The following is a 20,761-nucleotide window of genomic DNA, read 5'->3' as shown; positions in this document are numbered from 1 at the left end:
CTTTGTTCTGTATTTGGTAGTAAACAATGATTTAAATAAACGGCTTTTATTAGAAAATTGTTTATTGGCTTAAATTTATCTGGAGAGGCTGAGAGTAGCTTAATTGTGTTTCAGGATTCAGACTGGAGCTGGACATATTCTGTAGGGTTGAGTCGGGAAGACTCAGGTATTATGTAGTAGCTCTGGGACCCTGGGCAAGGTCTGGACTTCTGCCTTCCTCAGTTTCCTCACTTTACAATGGGGATAAGAGCAAGCCCTTTTCCAGGCTTGAGAGAAGAGGAAGCAGGCAGGCTAATGCCTGGCACAGACTAAGTGTTTTCCTATTAATTAACTTGGTTTATTAAAGCTGACTGGTTATTTTGGGTGTCTCTCTGAGCTCACCTTGAAGCATGTGAAGTGTTGGACAGTGATAGCGATGTCTAAATGCCCTCTTCCTCAGGCCTTGGTGTTTTAACACCAGTGAAGCTTGAGTGGGTCCCACCAAGCTGGAAGGCTCCAGATTCGGTCCCAGCATGGACTTTAGCTCCACTGTGAAGGAACCGGCTTAGTTTAGTTTGGGTCAGTTTGGACTGGGATTGGTGGAGAAGAATGTTGGTGGCAAAGCCAGAGGCTTCTTCCTCATCATAACCTCCTTGGAGAGCATGCCTTTGGTTCAGTCACATTCCATCCATATTCCTGGCCTAAGAACAAAATTGTGCTTCAGAAATGGGACTGAATAGCTTTGAAGGAATCGATAAAAATACCCCCCTTGAAATTTGAGTGTGCTAAGAAGGATCTATGACCTCTCCATATGCCAGTTATGAGGTTCAGATCACATGAACCAGACCCAAAGTCGTTTATCTACATCCCCAGAAATGGGTCCAAAAGTATTCATGATTACAATTCTAAGTTTGTGCCATTCTGGTTGACAACTTTTTTTGTTCACCTGAAGAGAGTAAAATGAAAAATAGAAAAGCAAAATCTTACGGATTCACAAGGGGAAAGGAAGTGAAATCATTGGAAAATTTAGGATTTTATTTGTAATAACAAAAAAAAAGTCCTTTTAGAAATGTTGCCGAGGGAGGGAGCCAAGACATCAGTCCTTTCCATAACAATCTTTTCACTTGGGGAAAAAAAAGTGACTGGATCCCCCCACCGCACATTTTCCAAAATTACAGAATATTTGCATTTACAGATAAACTTTTGAAAATGACACCTTATTACTCAGACCTAAAGACCTGTATTTCTTCATTCTACCAATACAGGTTCTGGCAAACTAAAAGGTAGAGATTAGCACATGAATAACAGAAATAGTAAAATGCCCAAGAATTGCTAAGGACCTGGGGTCACCGGATATCGTGGAAGCACAGTAAGAAGATAAACTCAAAGCATTAAAGGAAATCAAACACAACTTAGAAACAAGGGAACGAGCGTAAACTTAGTGAAAACACGCGGGTGAAATAACGCACCCTTGAGTCACAAGTGACTTCAAAGCACTTTGTTGAGCTCAGAAAACCAACAAGGTAAGAGGACCAGCATGAGGCTGGCTAAGAGCATTTCCTATTCTGTGGCTCCAGTGAGTACCTACAAGATACTAACGGTTTCCCTACGTCCGAGGGAGCGCGATGGTGTATTCAAAACCACTGCTCCACCACTTGCTGATTGTGCAATAACTGGACAAGTCACAGGGTCGCTTGCCCTCTCAGGTAAACGAATTAAGTTCTTTTGTAGATTTCGAACTCATATACTATAGTGTTTTCTAAAGGAATCTTTAAGTCTCATTAGTGACTTTTACAGTCTTAAAAAATTTCACTTTACAAAGAACAAAGAAAATCCTATCATTTGTAGACTACTTGGCAGATTACTAGTAGCTGAGTAGTTCTTAGGCAAAAATCATTTTATTGGGTATTGTTTTTATTATTGCCATGGAATCTGTAGGTAACGAAACCTGTTCTAGAAGCCAAGGCCTCCCTGCCTTTGTGAAGTTTGGAAACATTCTTTACAGCTGCTGGGAGGGGGTGGGCGCGCATGCATGCATGCCCCGGTGGAAGGGCAGGGAGAACAGCTAAGTGATCTGATGACGGGCCGTGACCAACAGGGACTGCTGCTATTCTTTCATTTGTAAGTGTCCGTGTCTCAAGTTTCTACCAGACCGCAGCCACTCCCAAGGGCAAACTGAACTTGGTTTCACTGTAAACATTAAAGGTCACTACTAATTCACCTATTCTCTTAAAGAATATAATTTTCTGATCTGATATTCTAGAAGTAACTGCCCAACAAGTTTTTAACAATAAATCTTGGTATTGGGTAGCTACTGATTTCTTTTAAAACTAACAGCAACATCCAATGTTACCAAATTCCTAGAGGAGATAGTAAGTTCCAGAAGAGTGTCTCAGGAGAGGGTGTTTAGATCATCCCAAGCAGTGAATTCACAGATCCAATCCTGACCCAACTGTCCTCAAGCCTGTTCTTCCTCTCCCACTCCTCTACCCAGAGACAACTTTCTCAGCTCTCTAGCTCAGAGGGTATTTCTGTTCTGCCCAGTAGCCAAACTCCCTGCTTTTCAGAAGCATTGTGTTGCGACACCTGATCTGACCCACTCTGGGTGGAGGCTCTCTGGCCTCGGACATTTGTGCTTGGGTTCCTACGGTCCTGCCTCTTGGCTACTGTGGATGGATGGCCACGCACTAAATTGCAGACTAGCAGCTGGAAGCATCCCTTCAGAACCTGGAGGAGGTTCTTTTGCCTGGACTGCTGCATACAGGAGAGGCTTAATATTTTCTGGAAAAAGCCAGTTGTTAATACTCCCTCCCTGTGTTAGGTAAACAGCAGATCCCAGTTCTACAATAGAGGAAGAGTATTTTGATGACTTCACCTGAAAACAGTACTTATCTGATGAAGTTGTTTAAAAATCACATTTCTGCAAATCTGGAAAATACTGTGAAAAGTTTATTTGCATCAGAGTTGATTCCTAATAGTTGCCATTGGAAGAGGTATGGGGGCATGTGTTTGTCCTTTGTAACTGAGGAGGTGTTTCTTAAAAAGTACAAATGTGTGCAACACAATTCAAAGGGCCGGAGCCTTCAGTAGTTTTTCTGCATCCAGTGCAGTCCAGGGAGACATTCACAGCTTTGAGGAGACGCTGACCAAGCCCACACTGGGACTCAACGGGATGGGATTCCTCCCCCTGCCCCCCCCCATATACTGCACAGCTGAGGAACCCTGGGAAACTAGTGTCCCGTCCCCCCCCCCCCCCCCGCCCAGTGGTGGATCTTGGAGACAGGATGTTCTCAGTCCAAGCCACTGCAAGTTGAAAGGGAGACAAGCTGAAAAATCAGCTTTTCCTCCTTCAATCAAGAAGACTGCAATGAACTCATTCTTTTCCCAAGGTCTAAGAAGCCACATACAATAATAATTTAAAAAATTTAACCATGAATATTTTTTCTGCACTATAAAAATTATTTCCTTTCTTAATATTAAAACATGAACATATATATTCAAAGTCATATACACTGATATGGAGAAAGCAGCCTTAGAGAATCTTTTAAAAACTTTCCTCTAATAGTGTTGCTTCTGACTTTCTAAACGCATCTTCTGTTTCATGTCCTAACCCTGCTCTGGACACATCAGCTTCCAGGTTAACCACTGTGGTAATGCAAGAGAACACATTTTGTCTGCTGGTTGTCTTCATCCCTGTGCACTGGCTCGCCGAGGCTGCGCAGCTTGGATCCAGTGTTGGGGTCTCTGAAGCAATCCTCTGAGAATAAAAGGCTAAAAACCTCAACACAGAAAGGAGCCAAGAACCAGATGACTTGTTCTGGGAGTCCAGACAAACTTCTTTTATGATCCAAACAGTGGGTGGGGAGGAAGACCTTGGTAAAGGAACACATGCCGATGAAGTCCAATTCACGTGGGCCTCTGGAAGAGGCTTAAATGTAAGTCATACAAAAGAAGGGACAGGTATGATCCCAAGTAGTCACCAAGGACACACTGATAGAACTCACACGACTTGTAGCTAAATCCTCTAACACATACTTCACACTGGGTGACTGGCAGACATAATTCTTAACTAATTTATTTTCAACTTTGGACCTTCAAACCAACTTGGAATTTTAATAAATAGGAAAGATTTAAAATGTAAAATTGAGAATCCATGATTTGAACACATGGAGACAAAATAAATCAATATTTTCCTTCAAATGGCTTAAAGAAAAAAAACATGAAGTAGGAATTGTCATTAAACTTGTGTACATTTCTAGAATTTAACAAATGAATATTATATATTATATGAAACATTTATACCCTATATTCAAAGTGTTCAATATAAATATGGGGATATATTTTCAGTCTTAGGTTTGTGTTTTGGTTTTTTAAACTGTGACACGTCTTTGCCCTTCACCCATCAGAGCCAAAACCAAGAGCGGCAGACCGATGGGCACTGAATGGGAAGCCAATTTCAAAACTTGGAAATTCCTTTTTTTCAAAAGTGCTCTAATTTGTCAGATGAACATTTTTAAGCATGCTAACCGATACTTTATCATGAACGTAGATTAGAAAAGAAAAATCAGAGACTCTATGGCAGAAAGATCAGTAAGAAACGTTTTCCACTGGAGACTTTAGATAAAAACAGGAATAGCACCACGCGGGAGTCGCTCGAAGGCGCTAAGAGGAGGTACCGAATTCCCTGCAGAGTGAATGCTAGTTCTGAAATGTATTGCAATGTGAAAATGCAACTGTTTAATGGTCACCATTTGGTTGGTTCATCTACAGAAAATTGCATTCCTTCCAGTTCATCATTTTCAACAACATTCAAATGACTGAGCTATACATAATGGGACCTACTTTATAATGGATGAAAACCAAGCTGGAAGGATGTCCGCCATCGTGAAGAGGTGACACGTTTAAAAGGACTGTGATCTCTATTGAGACGCTTCATTTTAGAGTGTCAATGGTCCAGGAGCTGTCTCTAGATGCTAGCTAAATCCAGGTGCCGCCAACAGGTGTAAAAAGGGGTCAAAACAAACACGGCCCCAGAGCTGTCGACATCCAAACTCCTTAGCTTATAATATGTGTATTTAGAAAAAGTGGACAACGGCACACATCAGGAGGCACGCTCCTGGACAAGTGGCGGATGTGTGCTGATGCGGCGTCGTGCCTGTTTTACTTCTCAGAGAGTGCATCCTTCTGTCTGGATAGACGTCTTGGCTTCTGTGCATCCACGTGCTTTCACTGGTGAGCTGGTAGGATTTTTCCAGGCAGGTTAAAGGTCAGGAAACCGGCTGGGATCCTCCTTGTAGTCCTCAGGAATAGTGAAGATGCGGTCATCAAATTCATCGTACCTAAACTCCTGAAAAGTCACAGTGGCTGTGATGGTGGGAAACACAGGTATATCTACAGAAGAGAAGAGACAAACAATGGTCAACAGTGTGAGAGCTGGACCAAAGCAACCAAAACCCACCAAGGAGGGGGTCTCCTGGAGGAGAGTCTGGCTTCCCCACTGGCCCCCCTCCCTTCCTGGGGTAAGGTTCTCTTCTAACAGAATGGGAGTTGGAAAGGGCAGAGCCTGGAGCATGGTCAAAAGTCAAAGTTTTATTCATTAATTTTACAGATGAAAGGGCCAACAGTTGGCTTCATTGTCCTTCCAATGGGAGCCCATTCCCCCTCTCTGCAGCTCAGCCTCCTGGGAAGCTTCTCGTCCCTCCAAATAGGAATCCACACAGCTCCTCCCCATCCCCGCTGCACCACATCCCCCCTCTTCCTCTGAGGTTTGGTCTCTCCAAGTCAAGGACCCCACCTCACTCCCTGTCCCTGACCTTGACTGCCATTTCCCCTTTGAGCTCATTCCACACCCAGCTTTTACGCTTGGGACACCAACATGGGTCAGTGCCCATTTGATGCGCTGGCTTTCCCCAATGCTTTGAACTCTGTGGCCTCAGCCTACTCTAGGGCTTCTCCTTCCAACCTTCTTACACCCAGAACACCCCAACCCTTCCAGTCCATTCTTCAAGCCCTCAGGCTGCAGCCCACCTTTGCCACTCTGAGGAGTTCCAACATTTCCAGGCCTTCTTCTACGTCTTGTCAAATGAAAACCCTGGGTTTCTCCACCTTAAAATGAACTTCCTACAAACCCCGCTTAGTTCATCTTAACTGGTCAGTCCTGTCCCTTGAGCTCATCCTTCTCCACAATCCCCCTCTCACTCAATGACAGGGCATCCATCATAAACTCCCCATCTCCATAACTGCACCTCAAAACCTGTCATCATCCATCCTACAGATTCTAGGGTCTTGGAAGATGAGGCAGACTTGCTTGACAGGCTTGGATTTTTCTTTTTTCATTGTGCTGTCTTGTTATCAATCCCATCACACTCCTTCCTTATCAAACATGCCCAACCTCTGACCTGACACCCCCTTAGGCACAGGCTCGTGCTTGGTTGGAAGGAACCTCTGCTCATGCCCCGCCTCCATTTCCTCAGCTCCCGATTGCTTTCTGCCCCCCCCATTAAGGCAAGGGACAAAAGGCCCCCAATGGTCAGTTTGATGTTCCTCCTTCTTGACCTCTTGGTGGCTCAGACCCTGTCACTTCAGCCCCTCCTAGGGATGCGCTACAGCCATCTTCTCTTGTCCACCTCCTGCCTTCTTTGACCCTGTCCCTCACCCTCTTCTGACCCATCTTATCCCAAAACTGACTCCACACCCCGGGCTCTGTCCCAAGTCCTCACGATTATTTCACTGCCTTCTCTCAATCAGGAAACAACTTTGGCTTTATTTATTATGCACACTCCCTTCCCTAGTGGAGGGCCACCCCTTCAAAACAAGGATCTTAATAAACATCTACTACATTTAACCTGGAGGGAAGCAGTGCAGCGAACTCCTTCCCAGAAGCCTCTTTGGCCAGCCCTCCACTCCAAGGGAGAGCCAGCTTTCCTTGAAAGAAGCCAAAAGCTCCTTGTAAGAATAGTTTGCTACATGATACTCAAAAAGTGCTCCTGAAGTGTCAGTCTGGGTGGTCTTGGACTCTCTTCTCATATCTGGTATCCACCCAGGACCCCAGCCCAACTCTTCTCTCCCTCAATCCGCCCAAGCCCCTCAACATCTGCAGGTTCTGACCCCGACAGCTACAGTGGTCTTCCTGGGTTCATGGCTCCAGACTCTCACAGCGACCTTCCCAAAGCCACGATGAACATGTTCTCCTTTCGCCTCCAGGATCAAATGGGCTCCACATGTAAGGCCCTTCAACAACTTTGTTCCACAATCTTCCCTGCCTAAGCCTGGTCACCAGCATCACCTTCATGCTTCTAAGGACAGCTTGAAGGCACCTCCCCAGGACCTTCCCCGGCCCCCAGGACTGTCACATTTTCCCTCAAGAAGCCAGTAGGAACTATTCCCACACCCACCTCCTACATCCCTGCTGCCCTCAGATATAACTGGGCTCCTCACAGCCAGCCCTCTCTGTCTCTGGGGGTCCCCAAAACAGGCCAGAGCCTCCCCGTGGCAGGGGCTTCAGAAATAGTGATTGAATCAAGGGTCTCCACACAAAGTGGCTCTACCTCTGTGCGAAGACTTTCAGGGGGAGCTGTCATGATCTTCTTCCAGAATGAAGGGCAAACATCAACATCAGCAGCAGCAGCAGCATAATATGCTTGCATGAGCCTTGTGCATGTGCGTGTGTGCGCACCCCCCCCCAAGCCTCCTTGCTCTCATGGCTGCCCCCCTACCCCCACTCTAGAATCTCCACATCTACCCCCACATCCAACCATAAAGTGTGGGCCTCTCACTCTCTCCGCTACAAACAACCCATTAGGGGGTACCTCATCTCAGAATCACTGAAACAATCACTGCAGAGAACAGATGTCTGTCAAAACTCATCCCCCAAGATGGAAGAACAGAGGGGTGCTGCGTGCCCCGTGATCATGCTCCCTAATTGTTCTTACCGAGCTTTACAGGAAAGCCGGGAGGAAGCTTCATCTGAACAAATTCTCTCAGCTTGTTAAAGTGCTTGAAGGGCGCAATCACTTCTAGAACATTCAATAATCTGGAAAAGAAAGTCAGGAGAAATTCCACTGAGCAGCTGATACATATGTTTTATGCACAACCTCCAGGCCTCTTAAGTAAAGATATTCAACTTACAATTCAATTCCTAAGGGAAATTCCTGGCTCATGGCTATTGTGGCTTTAAACGTTTTCTTACTTTCTTTGCAAACAAGTTCTCTCCCCAGATGAGGAGCTCTGCAAGGGAAAGGAAAGAAAACAACTTTGTCAGCAGGCACAGCTTCCTATAACATTTTATTTATGCTGTGTGTGTGTATAATTTTAGACATTATTAAAAGTCTAAAAATGTGCTGAAACACAAAATTGAAAAAAATAAAACCAATCATCTAGAAATCCCCATTTCTTTGTAAAACATAGAGGTGTTCTAGGTCTATAGCATCTCCATTCCTTAATACCTAAGGTGCTCCCATCACCCCCTCACACCATTGCCACAGATGTGGAATTCCTCCATATTGATTACAGAATGATGAGGAGGATGACCATGGGTGCAAGTTGGGGCATTCTGGGTCTTTTTCTGCCCACTTGGCAGTGATCAGGGGAGTGACAAATAGAAAACTGGTGCAACTAAACCAACATGAACAGCTTCTTTGTTAATCATGTTAGTTAAATGCTAGGAGGGTTCTAGCTTCCCTGCTTCTGCCCAGCAAAGAGGCGACTGTCTGGCAGGACTCTTCTCCAATTTAATGAGAGTTTGCCTTCTATATGACTGTATGACAAGTGATACAGCATGCAATTGCTGACACCGTCAATCTAAACAAGAACATCCACAAGCCCGCCATGGAGGGTTGGGTCATGCACAATCTCATGTCCGACGGCCCTGCACCCCCTTCGCTTCTTGGGACTCATCACCCTGACAACTCCCCGGATCCTATCACACATCAAGTCTCTGGGCTCTGCATGGCAGGGACCTCAGGGTGCAATCGGTCCAGCTTAAGCCTGGACAAGTGGACCCCTGCCACAAGACCCTCTCTTTGTTGAACTTGGAAACTATGATTCAATTAACTCAAGCCTCTGAAATCCAGCCAATGGGCCTGCCAGGCAGCACCCCGAAGAGGCGACAGTTTGCCCTTAAGATTCCAGACTCCTATTGGGGGGGGGGGTAGCCTGGTATTTTTCTGGATTCTTACTCTCACAAACTGACTCCTTTCAGCTTCAGAAAAATAAGGGAGTCAGCCTGAAGTAAGAAGATCAGATTAGGGGGATCCCTAATACTATCTACTGGCCCCGCCCAGGCCTGTTTGTAAACCAGAGGTGGTTAAGCAGGGCTTGCTGAGTCAACAGCAAGGTGATCCCCCTCCCCCAATCATTCCCTGGATTCTAAAGTTGCCCACCCCTATACCTCCCAGGAAGCTGGGAGATCACACTCACTTTCCGTTCTCAGCAGACAGATACTCTTCCCAGGTAATGGTGTTAGGGGGAGGTGGAGTCAGAGACTTTCTTCGGACAGGCTGCAACAGAGAAGGGGAGGGGCAGGAGTGAGATAGCGCTGCAGCCAAGGGAATCCCTTGCAGATGGAGGTCCTGCTGCCCAATGGGGGCTGGCTGACGCAGACATAGGCAAGCTTCCAGTGGTTGTGACACCAGAATGTTTCTCGAAAGTCCTCCCAGTGACACACTGGGTGGCAGGCATCTCCCAAGACTCTCCCTTCCAGGTTTGGGGGTGACCACTAGAGGAACAAAATCCTCCTCTCTGTTCTGATTGCAGCTCATTTCTCTAACCTGGATACCGACGGAAAGGAGACGCTTCATAGGGAGGGGACAATTCCCAGCAGAAAGATCACTGGGTCTGATTTGATCCCTGGGACCTTTTAGGAAAAGACTGAGCATCTACTGTGTAAAGACAATGGGTCAGCACCTGCCCTCAGGGAGCCCCCAAGTCTAAGATGGGAGACCAGAGACACCTTGGGAGCCATCCTGAGCATAGGGAAGACCTTGGACTCCAGAGAAGCTGGGGAAGATTTGACAAAAGTCAGGGAACAGATAACCAACCATTCAGAACAAAGATCATGAAAAGGACAATAGAGGAAAAAGATATACCATAACTAAATAAGTGAGAATAAAGAAGTGAGATAAAATGGGAAGCAGCCATAATAATTTTATTCAAAAATTAAATCAATGGAAATCCAATAAGATTTTTTTGATCCAATAAGATCAAAAAAGTCCCCAAAATGTGTCAGCAAACAACTAATTTATATGCCAAGAGGCAACTGTGGACAAAAACACCAGTTTAGAATATTAAGATAACAATCATCCTGATTTTTTTTGTGAACTATTAAAATAAAGGTGATTCTTTAATTTAATGATAATTTAAAAAAAGAAAGATAGAAGATAATGATTGTGTCTGGTATCATCTGAGAAAGCGGCGAGGCCCCAGTGGAAGGCTTACCAGTCATGTCAAGGACATTTAAGGATAAGAATGGAAGAACAACAAAAAGAAAACTTCAAGACAATGGGGGCAGTAACCTAGGGATCCATGGCTTCTCTATGGGATGGTAAAACGGTCACATTCAAAGACAGAAAAGGCGCCAGATGAGACCACGTGGCTCTCAGGAACCTCCACCTTGAGACGCTGCAGCTGGGAGAGTGGGCCAAGGCAGTGCCAGAGAGGTGCCCAAGATGTGGAAACTGCGACCCATCTACTTCCATTGGATTTCCCTATCACTAGAGCTTCAGGAGACGCAGACACACCCAGCGGGCAGCCCCGATAACAGGGTGAGCAAAGAAGGAGAGCAACAGGCTCTGGCAGGCAATATTCCACAATGGAGAATAAACTCTCTCCACCATGTTTACCGTCTGAGTAGGCAGATGAGCCTTTGATCTGGCCCAGAAGATGCTGCCTTGAAGGCTCTCTTCCAACCAGGTGTCTCCCATCCACACATCAAAATTATTTCAGATTCCTGAAAAGTAAAACAACAGAAATAACATTTATGAAGCAAAGCTCCTCTTCATAGAAAACACCAAATAGGGCCCAAACAGTCCAAGATGAGGTTTGTCCTTATTCTCGAAGATCTTGACATCAGGAAGCTGATGCCACGACAAGCACATGAATAGTATTTGAATGGGTGGGGGGCTGTGCTAAGTCCCCAGACTCTCTCCTCTGGAGCCAGAGATGGATCAGCACGACTGGAGATGACCCTGGATGCGTGGCAATTAGCGTGAAGTGACTTGCCCAAGGTCACAGAGCTAGTAAGAGTTCAGTCTGAGGCTGGAGATTTGAATCCTGACTCCAAGGTCAGCGTTTGAGCTACTCTGTCATCCAGCTGAATCAAGATCGAGGGTCACCTTCCTCCAGATGCTACCTTTGGGGGTCCTAAGACCCTGAAGAGTCTCTGCCAAGAGATCTGTCATCACTCCCAGGAATTTGGCTGGACCACTCACAGGGGGGAGAAGTCATGAGAGAACAAAGTCTGTGTTCAGACACAATATGGACCATGAACTGATGGAGCACGACCTGGAGAGCAAGTGAAGACAAACTAAACCCCAAGACAGGCTAGACGTCTCTAAGAAACTGGAAACAAAGGACCATCTTCTTCCCACCAACATTTTACTGTGTTCCTTTACAATGATCATAATTTTATACAGAAACTAAATTAAGACATGGAATACAACAGTCTCATTCACAAATGAATGAATGGATAGAAACACTGCCCAGAGGGCAATGACCAGCAAGCAGGCTGCAACAAAAGAAAATCAAAGAGAAACTTTAAACCATGGGAATGAAGAAGTTACAAAGGAAAGGCATGCCAAGGAGGGTCTGAAGGGTGAAGGATGAAGGGTGAGCCATGGAGCCACTGACCAACCCCTCGAACATTCCAGAGAAAGCTGAGGAGCCTTCTCTGACAGGGTGAGGTGATGCCCTGGTAAACTAAGGGTCTTTGGTCCACCTGCAGAGGGATAAAATGTACTCTGCATGCTCGAGGGACTTCCCAAATCAATAAGCTTCCAGAGCCATTTGAGCTATTGCTCATGGGCAATGGGAGGCTGGGTAATGGGGCTGGCAAATGAGGATGGGGTAAGGGCTGTCATTTCCAAACTGAAAGGAATCCGTCGCTGACCTGCCCAAACAAACCCCACAGCTACAGAGACCCACAATCTCAACAACCAGGAATCCCCTAGAAACCGAGGGCACTCAGTTGCTTATGTCCACAGCCAAGCCAAGGCCAAGGTCTTCAGGCTGGACAGACCCCTGCCAGGAAAGTAGGAGGAAGCAAAGCTCACACCCTAACTGTGCAATTCTGCACATGGAGATGAGTCCTTCCTCTCATACTCAGGCCTTCTCTCTGACCAGAACAGGAACTTGAACCTGCTCCATTCCGTGGACAGTCTCTGTTTGAGGGGCTTGGTACATCACCTTTGTGCTGAACTCAACCAAACTGGGGAGACACCCCCCCAGGCTCAGAAGCAGTACACCACCACATCCAGACATTTCATTTTTAAAAAAGGCAAACTGAACTTCTCTAAACATGCCAACCAACAGCCCAATTCCCTCGGGGGTCTTCTATATTCCCAAAAATGTGTTATGGGCATACAAAACCTTAAATGAGCTTAAAGTTATCTCCATTCTTGAAATAACACAGCCATATGAGAAGTCTTCCTAATAAACAATTAACAAATACAAATTTTATGAAAGAAATCATTCCTTCTCACCTCGAACTTCATCTCCTCACCTGGAAGTGATCTCTTCCCTGTTGAGTCATGGTCCCTACCTACCCGCCTCGGCCTTGAGGAGCATGAGATGTGAACTTATTCCACTGGGGAGGACAGTCAGTCAACTGCTTCAGAGAAAGAATACGCCCTTCAAGACCACTAACACCCAGGAACCAATGACATCACAGGAGCTGGATTGAAGAACGAAGCATCCAGAGGTGGGACAAAAGTCAGGGCCAACCAGCCGTGGCCCAGGGTGCGGTGATGACTTGGAATCTTCACTGCCTGACCAAGCTCTCAGTGTGCCATAATGACTTCAGCCACCTTCATGGCTACTGCAACAGATTGTTCTCATTCACCCACTCTGACAGGGTCCTCCAAGTCACCGATAGTTGTGAAGCCTATTGGTTACCCCCATTTGATTGAGTCCATCTGTTGGTCGAGCTACAACTTCTCGGAGCCACAGGGGAGAGCTGGACGACGCAAGTGGATGCCCTTCACCCGAGGTGCCAGGTCTCCGACCACCCCATACCCCATAGAATATGCACTGAACAAAATAACTGCAGGGTTGAACAGGAGAAGGTAGACAGAGCTCGGTGGGGACAGAACTAGAAAGACCATTTCAAGAATATGTGACTAAAGGCAAGAAGGCAAGAATTTAAAACATTGCACATTATGTCTGATAAATGGCAAGCTAATTTTTTAGTAAAAGTTTGGTCAATAAGCAAAAATTAAAAGAAAATTTCAAGATTAAATTCTTCCTATATCAGGCCTATTCCCCCCCCCCCATTTTAAACCAACTACAAAAAAGTTGAAATTACAATTCACTATTATCAAAAATTAAAATTAAAGTATGACAAAATAAAATTATTTTTGCTTTCTATACCTCAAAATTCTGTTCCATTAAGTTTCCACCTTTACTTAAACTCTCCATGATGGCCTTATTCCGAAGAATATCTTCTTCACTTAGGTGTTCTCTCCTTTTTCTGGATTCTAAAACAAGTCCATTCACCAGGTAAAAGTAGGCCAAAAAGTTTCCCACTCTTTCCTAAAACAAAATCACATATTTTAAAAAGTGGTGAAATTGATATTCTTTAATCAACCACAGGGTAAGCTTCATCATTTGAATCCTAATAAATAAACTGCTAGAATTTAGCAACCTCAAATTTTAGATGAGATTAAAGAAAAATGAATACAAGACTTCTAGATGAGTCACAAACCTCTTGGGGTGGGGGAGTGGGGGTGGGTGGGGGTGGTCTTAAGTTTGACAGCTCCTCTGGAAATTAATAATATTGTTTTAAAAGCACCAACCAGTTAAAAAAAAAATAAAAATGGCATATTGATTGAATCCTTGTCAGTCTCTTGGTGGTTCATCATCTGAACCAGCTGTCACTTGGGGACTCATCAGCCCCTATGGATTTCATTCTGAGAGCATAACTCTGGGAGCCCTCTTACCATATCAATAGTCAGCTGCCTAGTGGAGAGCTGGCAGATACCCAACCAACCTCCAAAGGTTCCTATTACTTTGGAAGGACCATCATCCAGCTGGTCTCCCAGTGTTCCTGGTCTTCTCTCTCTCTCCCTTAGCCTCCATATCTAATTAGTTAGTTATGCCAAATCTTTTCTCTCCACAATATCTCTCCAAAGCACAGATATCAGACTAATGAGAAGCAGAAGAATCCAGGAGATCAAATAATATTAATTAAGGAAACAAATGATTTAGGGGAGTTTGGGGATTTGGGGGGGGGGGGTGTAGGGAAGGAAAAACAGTAAGACTCCTCTTCTTAACTTCTAATCACGCTACCAAAACGAAATCAAAAGTTTTATCTTTGTGGTTTGAAAAGCAATTGGAAGTCAGACTGGCCAATATGACCAAAAAGGACAAATGATCAATGTTGGAAGGGATGTGGGAAATCTGGGACACTAATACATTACTGGTGGAGCTGTGAACTCATCCAGCCTTTCTGGAGAGTAGTCTGGAACTATGCCCAAAGGGCAACAAAAATGTGCATACCCTTTAACCAAGCAATACCACTACTAAAAGGGTAAAAACATCAGATTTATAGCAGCCCTGTTTGTGATGGCAAAGAATTGGAAGATAAGTGAATGTCCTTCAATTGGGGAATAGCTTAGCAAACTGTGGTATATCTATGTCATGGAATACTACTGTTCTATTAGAAACCAGGAGGGATGGGAACTCAGGGAAGCCTGGAGGGATTTGAGTGAACTAATGCTGAGTGAGATGAGCAGAACCAGAAAACATTGTACAACCTAACAGCAACATTGGGGGGGGGGGGGTGATCGACCTTGATGGACTTGCTCATCCCTTCAGTGCAACAACCAGGGACAATTTTGGGCTGTCTGCAATGGAGAATATCATCTGTATCCAGAGAAAGAATTATGGACTTTGAACAAAGACCAAAGACTATTACTGTCAAATTAGAAAAAAAAAGCATCATATTATTATGTAATTGTACTCATACTTTATTTTTCTTCCTTAAGTATATGATTGGGGCGGCTAGGTGTCATAGTGGATAAAGCACCGGCCCTGGAGTCAGGAGTACCTGGGTTCAAATCCGGTCTCAGACACTTAATAATCACCTAGCTGTGTGGCCTTAGGCAAGTCACTTAACCCCGTTTGCCTTACAAAAAAAAAGAACTCCCCCCCCTTAAGGATATGATTTCTCTTTCCTCACATTCAACTGAGCTCAATGTATAACATGGAACCAATGTAAACACAAACAGAATGCCTTCTGTCGGGGGTGGGGGAGGGAAGCAAGAATGGGGGGAAAATAGTAAAACTCAAAATAAATAAAATCTTTAAAAAATTTTAAATTGATAAAACATTCCAAAAAAAAAAAAAAAAAAAGAAGGAAAAGCAACTGGAAGGATCAAACTTTGCAGGACTGAAAATAGCACAGAACACATAGATCTCTCCTTAGCCATGCAGCTACCATAAACTAATTGCCTAATCTCTCACAGGAGCACACTACAGGCCAAAAAATGTCTTAAAATTGCTTCTGTCAGCTAATTTCTAACTTCATGACTGATAAAAGCTTGGGCAGAATGAAAATAAACAGTATTATGAAAGATGCAAAATGTGTGATTCACACATACTGTTTTGTCTTCCCGGAAAAGCCATCCTGTTTGGGCACGTGTGAAAGTGATGGATTTGGTTGATAAAGTTGCGGAATAAATATCACTGCTCATTAAAATGTCAACTTCTTCTTCTGTTTCCATCTCTGATTCCTTAAAGAAAAGAAAAATGTCTTGTAAATCAGATTTTGTTATATGGAGGTACTTAGAAAATCATCACACATGATCACTATCAAATATTGTTAAAATTTCCTGCTTGTTTTCCTAGGAAATGAAAAAGAGAAGAAAGCAAATTTCTCAGGTCCTCCTGACTCCAGGGCTGGTGCTCTATCCACTGCGCCACCTCATTGCCCCTTAACATTCTTTCTTAAAAAACTCTGAGCTCTAAATTCTCTCCCTCCCTTCTATCTCACCTCACTCTGTAAAATGACAACTAATCAGATAAGTGCTATCCAATGCAGTCATGGATATTTCCAAATGAGTCATATTGTAAATAAGTCACAAATCCACCCCCCCACACACACACACAAAGTCAAAGACAGTCTACCAAGGTCTGCTGTCCGACTCATCAGTTCTTTCCCTTCTTTCCCTCATCAACAGGCCTTAGGAACTGTCTTGGATATTTCCACTGCTGAGAAGCTAAGTCTTCCCTATCCTCTCTTATTGCTGTTACTCTATACAATATTATCCTGGTTCAACTCACCTCAATTCATCCAAGAATTCCCAAGTTTTCCAAAAATAACCTGCTTGGGGCAGGTGGGTGGTACAATGGATAGAGCGCCAGCCCTGGAGTCAGGAGGACCTGAGTTCAAATCTGGTCTCAGACACTTAATAATGGCCTAGCTGTGTGGCCTTGGGCAAGCCACTTAACCCCGTTGCCTTGCAAAAACAAAAATAACCTGCTCATCCTTTCTTGGGAGCACAACAGAGTATTCCACCATGATCATTCAGCACAATGTGTTCAATCATTTCCCAATTGATGGGCATCCCTTCAACAGTCAATTCTTTGCCAGCACAAAAAGAACTGCTTGTACATAAAGGTCTTTTGAGGGGGGCAGCAAGGTGACACAGTGGAGGGAGTCAGGAAGACTTGTTCATCTTTGTGAGCTCAAACCCTGCCTCAGATACTTACTAACTACATATGACCTTGGGAAAGTCACTCAAACCTGCTGCCTCAATTTCCTCATCTGTAAAATAACTGAAGGAAATGAAAAACCTCTCCAGTATCTTTGCCAAAAAACCCCAAAGAGAGTCATGAAAAGTCAGCCAAGACTGAAAAATGAACCCCAAGGTCTTTCCCCCCTTTTGTTGCATGTCTTTTGGATACTGGATCAAAGGGTCTGCATCTTTTTACTGACCTTTGGGCCTGGTTCCAGATTGTTCTCCGGAAAGACTGAATTAGTCCTCAACTCTACCATCAGAGCATTAGGGGTCCCCACTTTTCCATATCCCCCCCCCAACATGTCATTTTTGACACTAGATGGGTGAGGGGAGAGGGAGAGGAGGGAGAGAAGTTTAATCAGTTCTTATTGATCTAAATGTAGACAGATAGCTTCTGAGTTAGTCCATCACCTCAAATTCACTTGATACAAAACTGAAATCATCTCTTCTTTCCCAAATACCAACTCAGCCACTGGAACTTCAGAGTTCCAGTCTTTCTCCAAGTCCCAGGGGCAAGAAATGTGGCCATAGCCCTAACACTTCCCCTCTGCTTTAGTTCCTACAGCCACTAGGTCTTCCTCCCTTGGATTCTGCCTTTTCTCCCACTCCCACTGTCATTACCCAAAAGGGATCCTGGTAATTAACTTTCCCTCAACTCATCCCTCTGCTTTATGGACCTCCCTCCATTCTCTACTGCAGATTGTTACCAAAATGGATTTCTTTTCATGTGAGAAAAACTAGAGAACTCCTACTTTGAAGGTTATTCTCACCAAGAAGGAATACCTGGTTGCTAAGGGTGGGAATGATGCAACTTTAGGAAAAAATGATCACTTCCTAGGATAATTTCTGGCAGAAGACACACTGATAAACCAGGTCTTCAGGTTCTCACATGCAGACACAGATACACTTCTGGGTATCACCAATGATGGGGAAAGAATAAAACAAAGAAGAGGAAATGCTGCTTGCAGTGAACAAAATGACAATAACACACAGGGAGAGAAACCAAACTATAGTTTCCTTGTTTTGCTGGACAGAAGAAAAAGATAGGAAATCAAGTTTGAGAGGGAAGATAACGGGAAGTCAGCCTGGCCCCCCAAGACCTGAATTAAAGGGCTGGGGAATGTGGTGTGGGGCTTCTGGGGGGAAGGACATTGGCAGAATCTAAGAGAAAGGGAGAGAATGCAATGTTTATACTGGGGCTGTGAAGTTGAAAAGACTCCTGGCCTGAAATTCTACAGCAACCTCTTAAAAGGTTAATAAACATTATGGTATTATAGTCATTAAGGGTTCCCCAGCCACCTGGAAAGGGTTCCAAACAAAGTAACCTTCAGAAGTATCGAGCAGGAAAGGCAAAAGTTGGCAGTATCCTGCCTGCAAAAAGGTCTAGAGGATTTAAGGGGAGGAAAACTCAGTAAGGCAAGCCATATTAGCTGATAGCACATGAAGGTTTTCAAATTCTGTCCTCTGACACCCGCAATGATCAACTGAGCCAAGTGCTGTCATCTCCATTTGCCTAGAGGTTTGGCAGACCAGGGGCCAAGCACTCTTAACAAGAGCATGTCCTCAAAGGGTTTAGAGCCTAAGAAGAGAAGCACTTTATCCAAAGGGAAGCCCCTGAGGGCAGCCGCCAGAGGGCTCCTAGCTGCAGGAGGCTGATGCTCTCAATGGAAAGCATCCTGGTCTGTGGGGAAGAACAACTGAGATGTCCCTGAGCCAGGTGGGAAATGAATGAAGCAGGCGAGGTCTGGGGACAGGAGGCGACAAGCCTCAAGTCAAATCCCATTGGGAGCTTTCTATTCAGATCTGGTCTTGCACTTTAGGAGAGCCTCCAAAATGGGGCATCCAACGCAACCTAGGGTTCACCAGCTCTTGGAATCCAGGAATCAGAGAAACCAGAGATTTTTCACATTTGATGAGAAGAGATAGGATCCTTGTCTTCAAGCTTGGGAGAGTAGAGGAGAAGGACGTCATTTGGACCCTTTGGTCAAACTCCAGGGAAAACTGGCACAATTTACAGAGAATCTTCCATTCCCTAGCACTCTCCAAAGATGAATGGGTCAGCCAGGAGGAAGCCAGAGCCTGCCTGTGCAGCTGTTGCTTATGGGGGATGGCCCAGGCCCCTCTCCTGAAGGAGACCTCAAAGTTTAGTTCTCAAATGTGCTTTGAGAGGGCTCTTGAGCAAGTCTGCTCACCTCACTGGGCCTCAGTTTCCTGCCCTAGGATGTGAATAAAAGGGGCGTCCCTCTCAAACCTGACAGGTCCCTATTTTACTTCTACTAGGAGAGATGACATTTTCTTCCACAACTCTGGAGAAAGCAAATTCCAGCTCTGATCTCCCCCCCCCACCTCAGCTGGGCTGGGCCTGAGTCGTTGGAGACATGCTGGGACAGCGGCTGACCTGAGGCCTCTCTGTCCTGTCCCACTTCATTAAATCTCCTTTCACCACTGCCTATCATCTCAACAACGTCCCTCCAGAAGCTGGACTCCATGATCTGGCTGGTCTCCCAACTCCTAAGACAATTCATGGGATTCTCTTGAACTCCTTTCCATGGCTCAGGCCCAAAGTCCCAATGGTACTGTTTGGCTTTTCAGACCTTCTGCCCTCTTGACTTTATTTAGCATCTAACCTGATACCGGACACAGTGTTCAGGAGCCGCTGAAGATATCACAGACTCAGGCCTGCCCTCACTATGCCTAGACTCTCTACAGAAGCCCAGGTCTAATTAACCCAAGAATGACATGGCTGCACGAATTGGGCTTTGTCAAAGATTTTATAATATTTTTCTACTTATTGCCCCTTTTCCTACCTTTCCATATGCTTATTCTTCATTACCCACCCCTCCTTCAAAAAAGTAAAAAAACCCTTTTTTTCTCTCTCCTATCCATACTATCTCTAAATTCTCTCCACATCTTCAACACAGAGTACCTGTGACCTAATGACACCAGCCTGCCAATATCCCCCCCATTCCCTCTGGGTTCCCTTCACTCTGAGGGCCTGCCTTCTGTCAGCTTCCACTCTTCCTTTTGGTCCAAGGTTCTGGCACATTCTCTCTCCAGGACTTGTGCTTCATAAATGCTGACCCACAGACCAAACGATGCTGAATCCCTGGAGCTATGAGAGATTCCAAGAGGAGGGGACTGTAGCTTTTATGTGAAGCATCTGGGGAGTGTCATGACCCAGCATGGTACCTAGTGAGGGTCCAAGAGAGTAGAGGGTCTCAGATCTTTCAGAGGCCGACTTGGGCCCTTCTCTCTAGCCACTGTCCCAAACTATCATTCCTCCTCGGAATGTCACATATCTGGTGGATGGCAGAGATAAGAGTCAAACCTGGGCTTTCCTGACTGGTAGAGTGGGCTCTCTCCCAAGGACCCCCATCAGATGAATAGCCCTGAGGACTAGAGGAGCATATGCTACCCTTTGAAACGTGCAGAGCAGGAGGCAGGCATCCTAAATTTCAGGGGGTGGGAGACACTCATGAGAAATGTCTCTAGTAAAAAGTTTAAGCACAAGAAAAGTAATCACAAAAAAAAAGGGAAGCATTCAGAAAGCTAGTAGAAACAAAAAAAAAAAATCACATTATGGAAGAAGCCAAGGAACCTTTGAGAACTAGTCAACAGAGTTTACTGGAAAAAACAAAGAAAGCCTTAAAAGTTTCATAAAAATGCTCATTAAAAAAAGAATACTGAGTTTGACTAGGGAAAAAAAGCAGTATATAAATTAAATGAAAGATAAAGGGCAGAGGCTAGAGAAGCACCAAGTAGCAAACACAGTTCAGTTCTACTCTGTTCTCTCAGACAATGGGGTAGCTCCAATGGTGAGGGTGTGGTGA

The 20,761-nt window shown here is 44.8% G+C and overlaps 1 protein-coding gene across 1 annotated transcript in view; it reads right to left on the bottom strand.

Annotated features, from left to right (window-relative positions):
• Nucleotides 1-4,689: 4,689 nt before the first annotated feature.
• Nucleotides 4,690-20,761, bottom strand: part of ANKRD13C (ankyrin repeat domain 13C) — a 52,855-nt gene continuing 36,783 nt past the window's right edge. Inside the window, exons 8-13 of the mRNA XM_074221194.1 lie at nucleotides 15,792-15,923; nucleotides 13,561-13,722; nucleotides 9,397-9,476; nucleotides 8,107-8,205; nucleotides 7,911-8,011; nucleotides 4,690-5,370 (exon numbers count right to left, since the gene is read on the bottom strand). Of these exons, the coding sequence (XP_074077295.1) occupies nucleotides 5,240-5,370; nucleotides 7,911-8,011; nucleotides 8,107-8,205; nucleotides 9,397-9,476; nucleotides 13,561-13,722; nucleotides 15,792-15,923 (705 nt within the window). The 3' untranslated portion in view covers nucleotides 4,690-5,239. The remainder of the gene's footprint in view (nucleotides 5,371-7,910; nucleotides 8,012-8,106; nucleotides 8,206-9,396; nucleotides 9,477-13,560; nucleotides 13,723-15,791; nucleotides 15,924-20,761) is intronic.

This window comes from Macrotis lagotis, chromosome 2, assembly GCF_037893015.1.
Source record: "Macrotis lagotis isolate mMagLag1 chromosome 2, bilby.v1.9.chrom.fasta, whole genome shotgun sequence".
NCBI classification, from domain to species: Eukaryota; Metazoa; Chordata; class Mammalia; order Peramelemorphia; family Peramelidae; genus Macrotis; species Macrotis lagotis.
The sequence above is the reverse complement of the archived record's forward strand: the minus strand, read 5'-3'. Positions and strand labels throughout refer to the sequence as shown.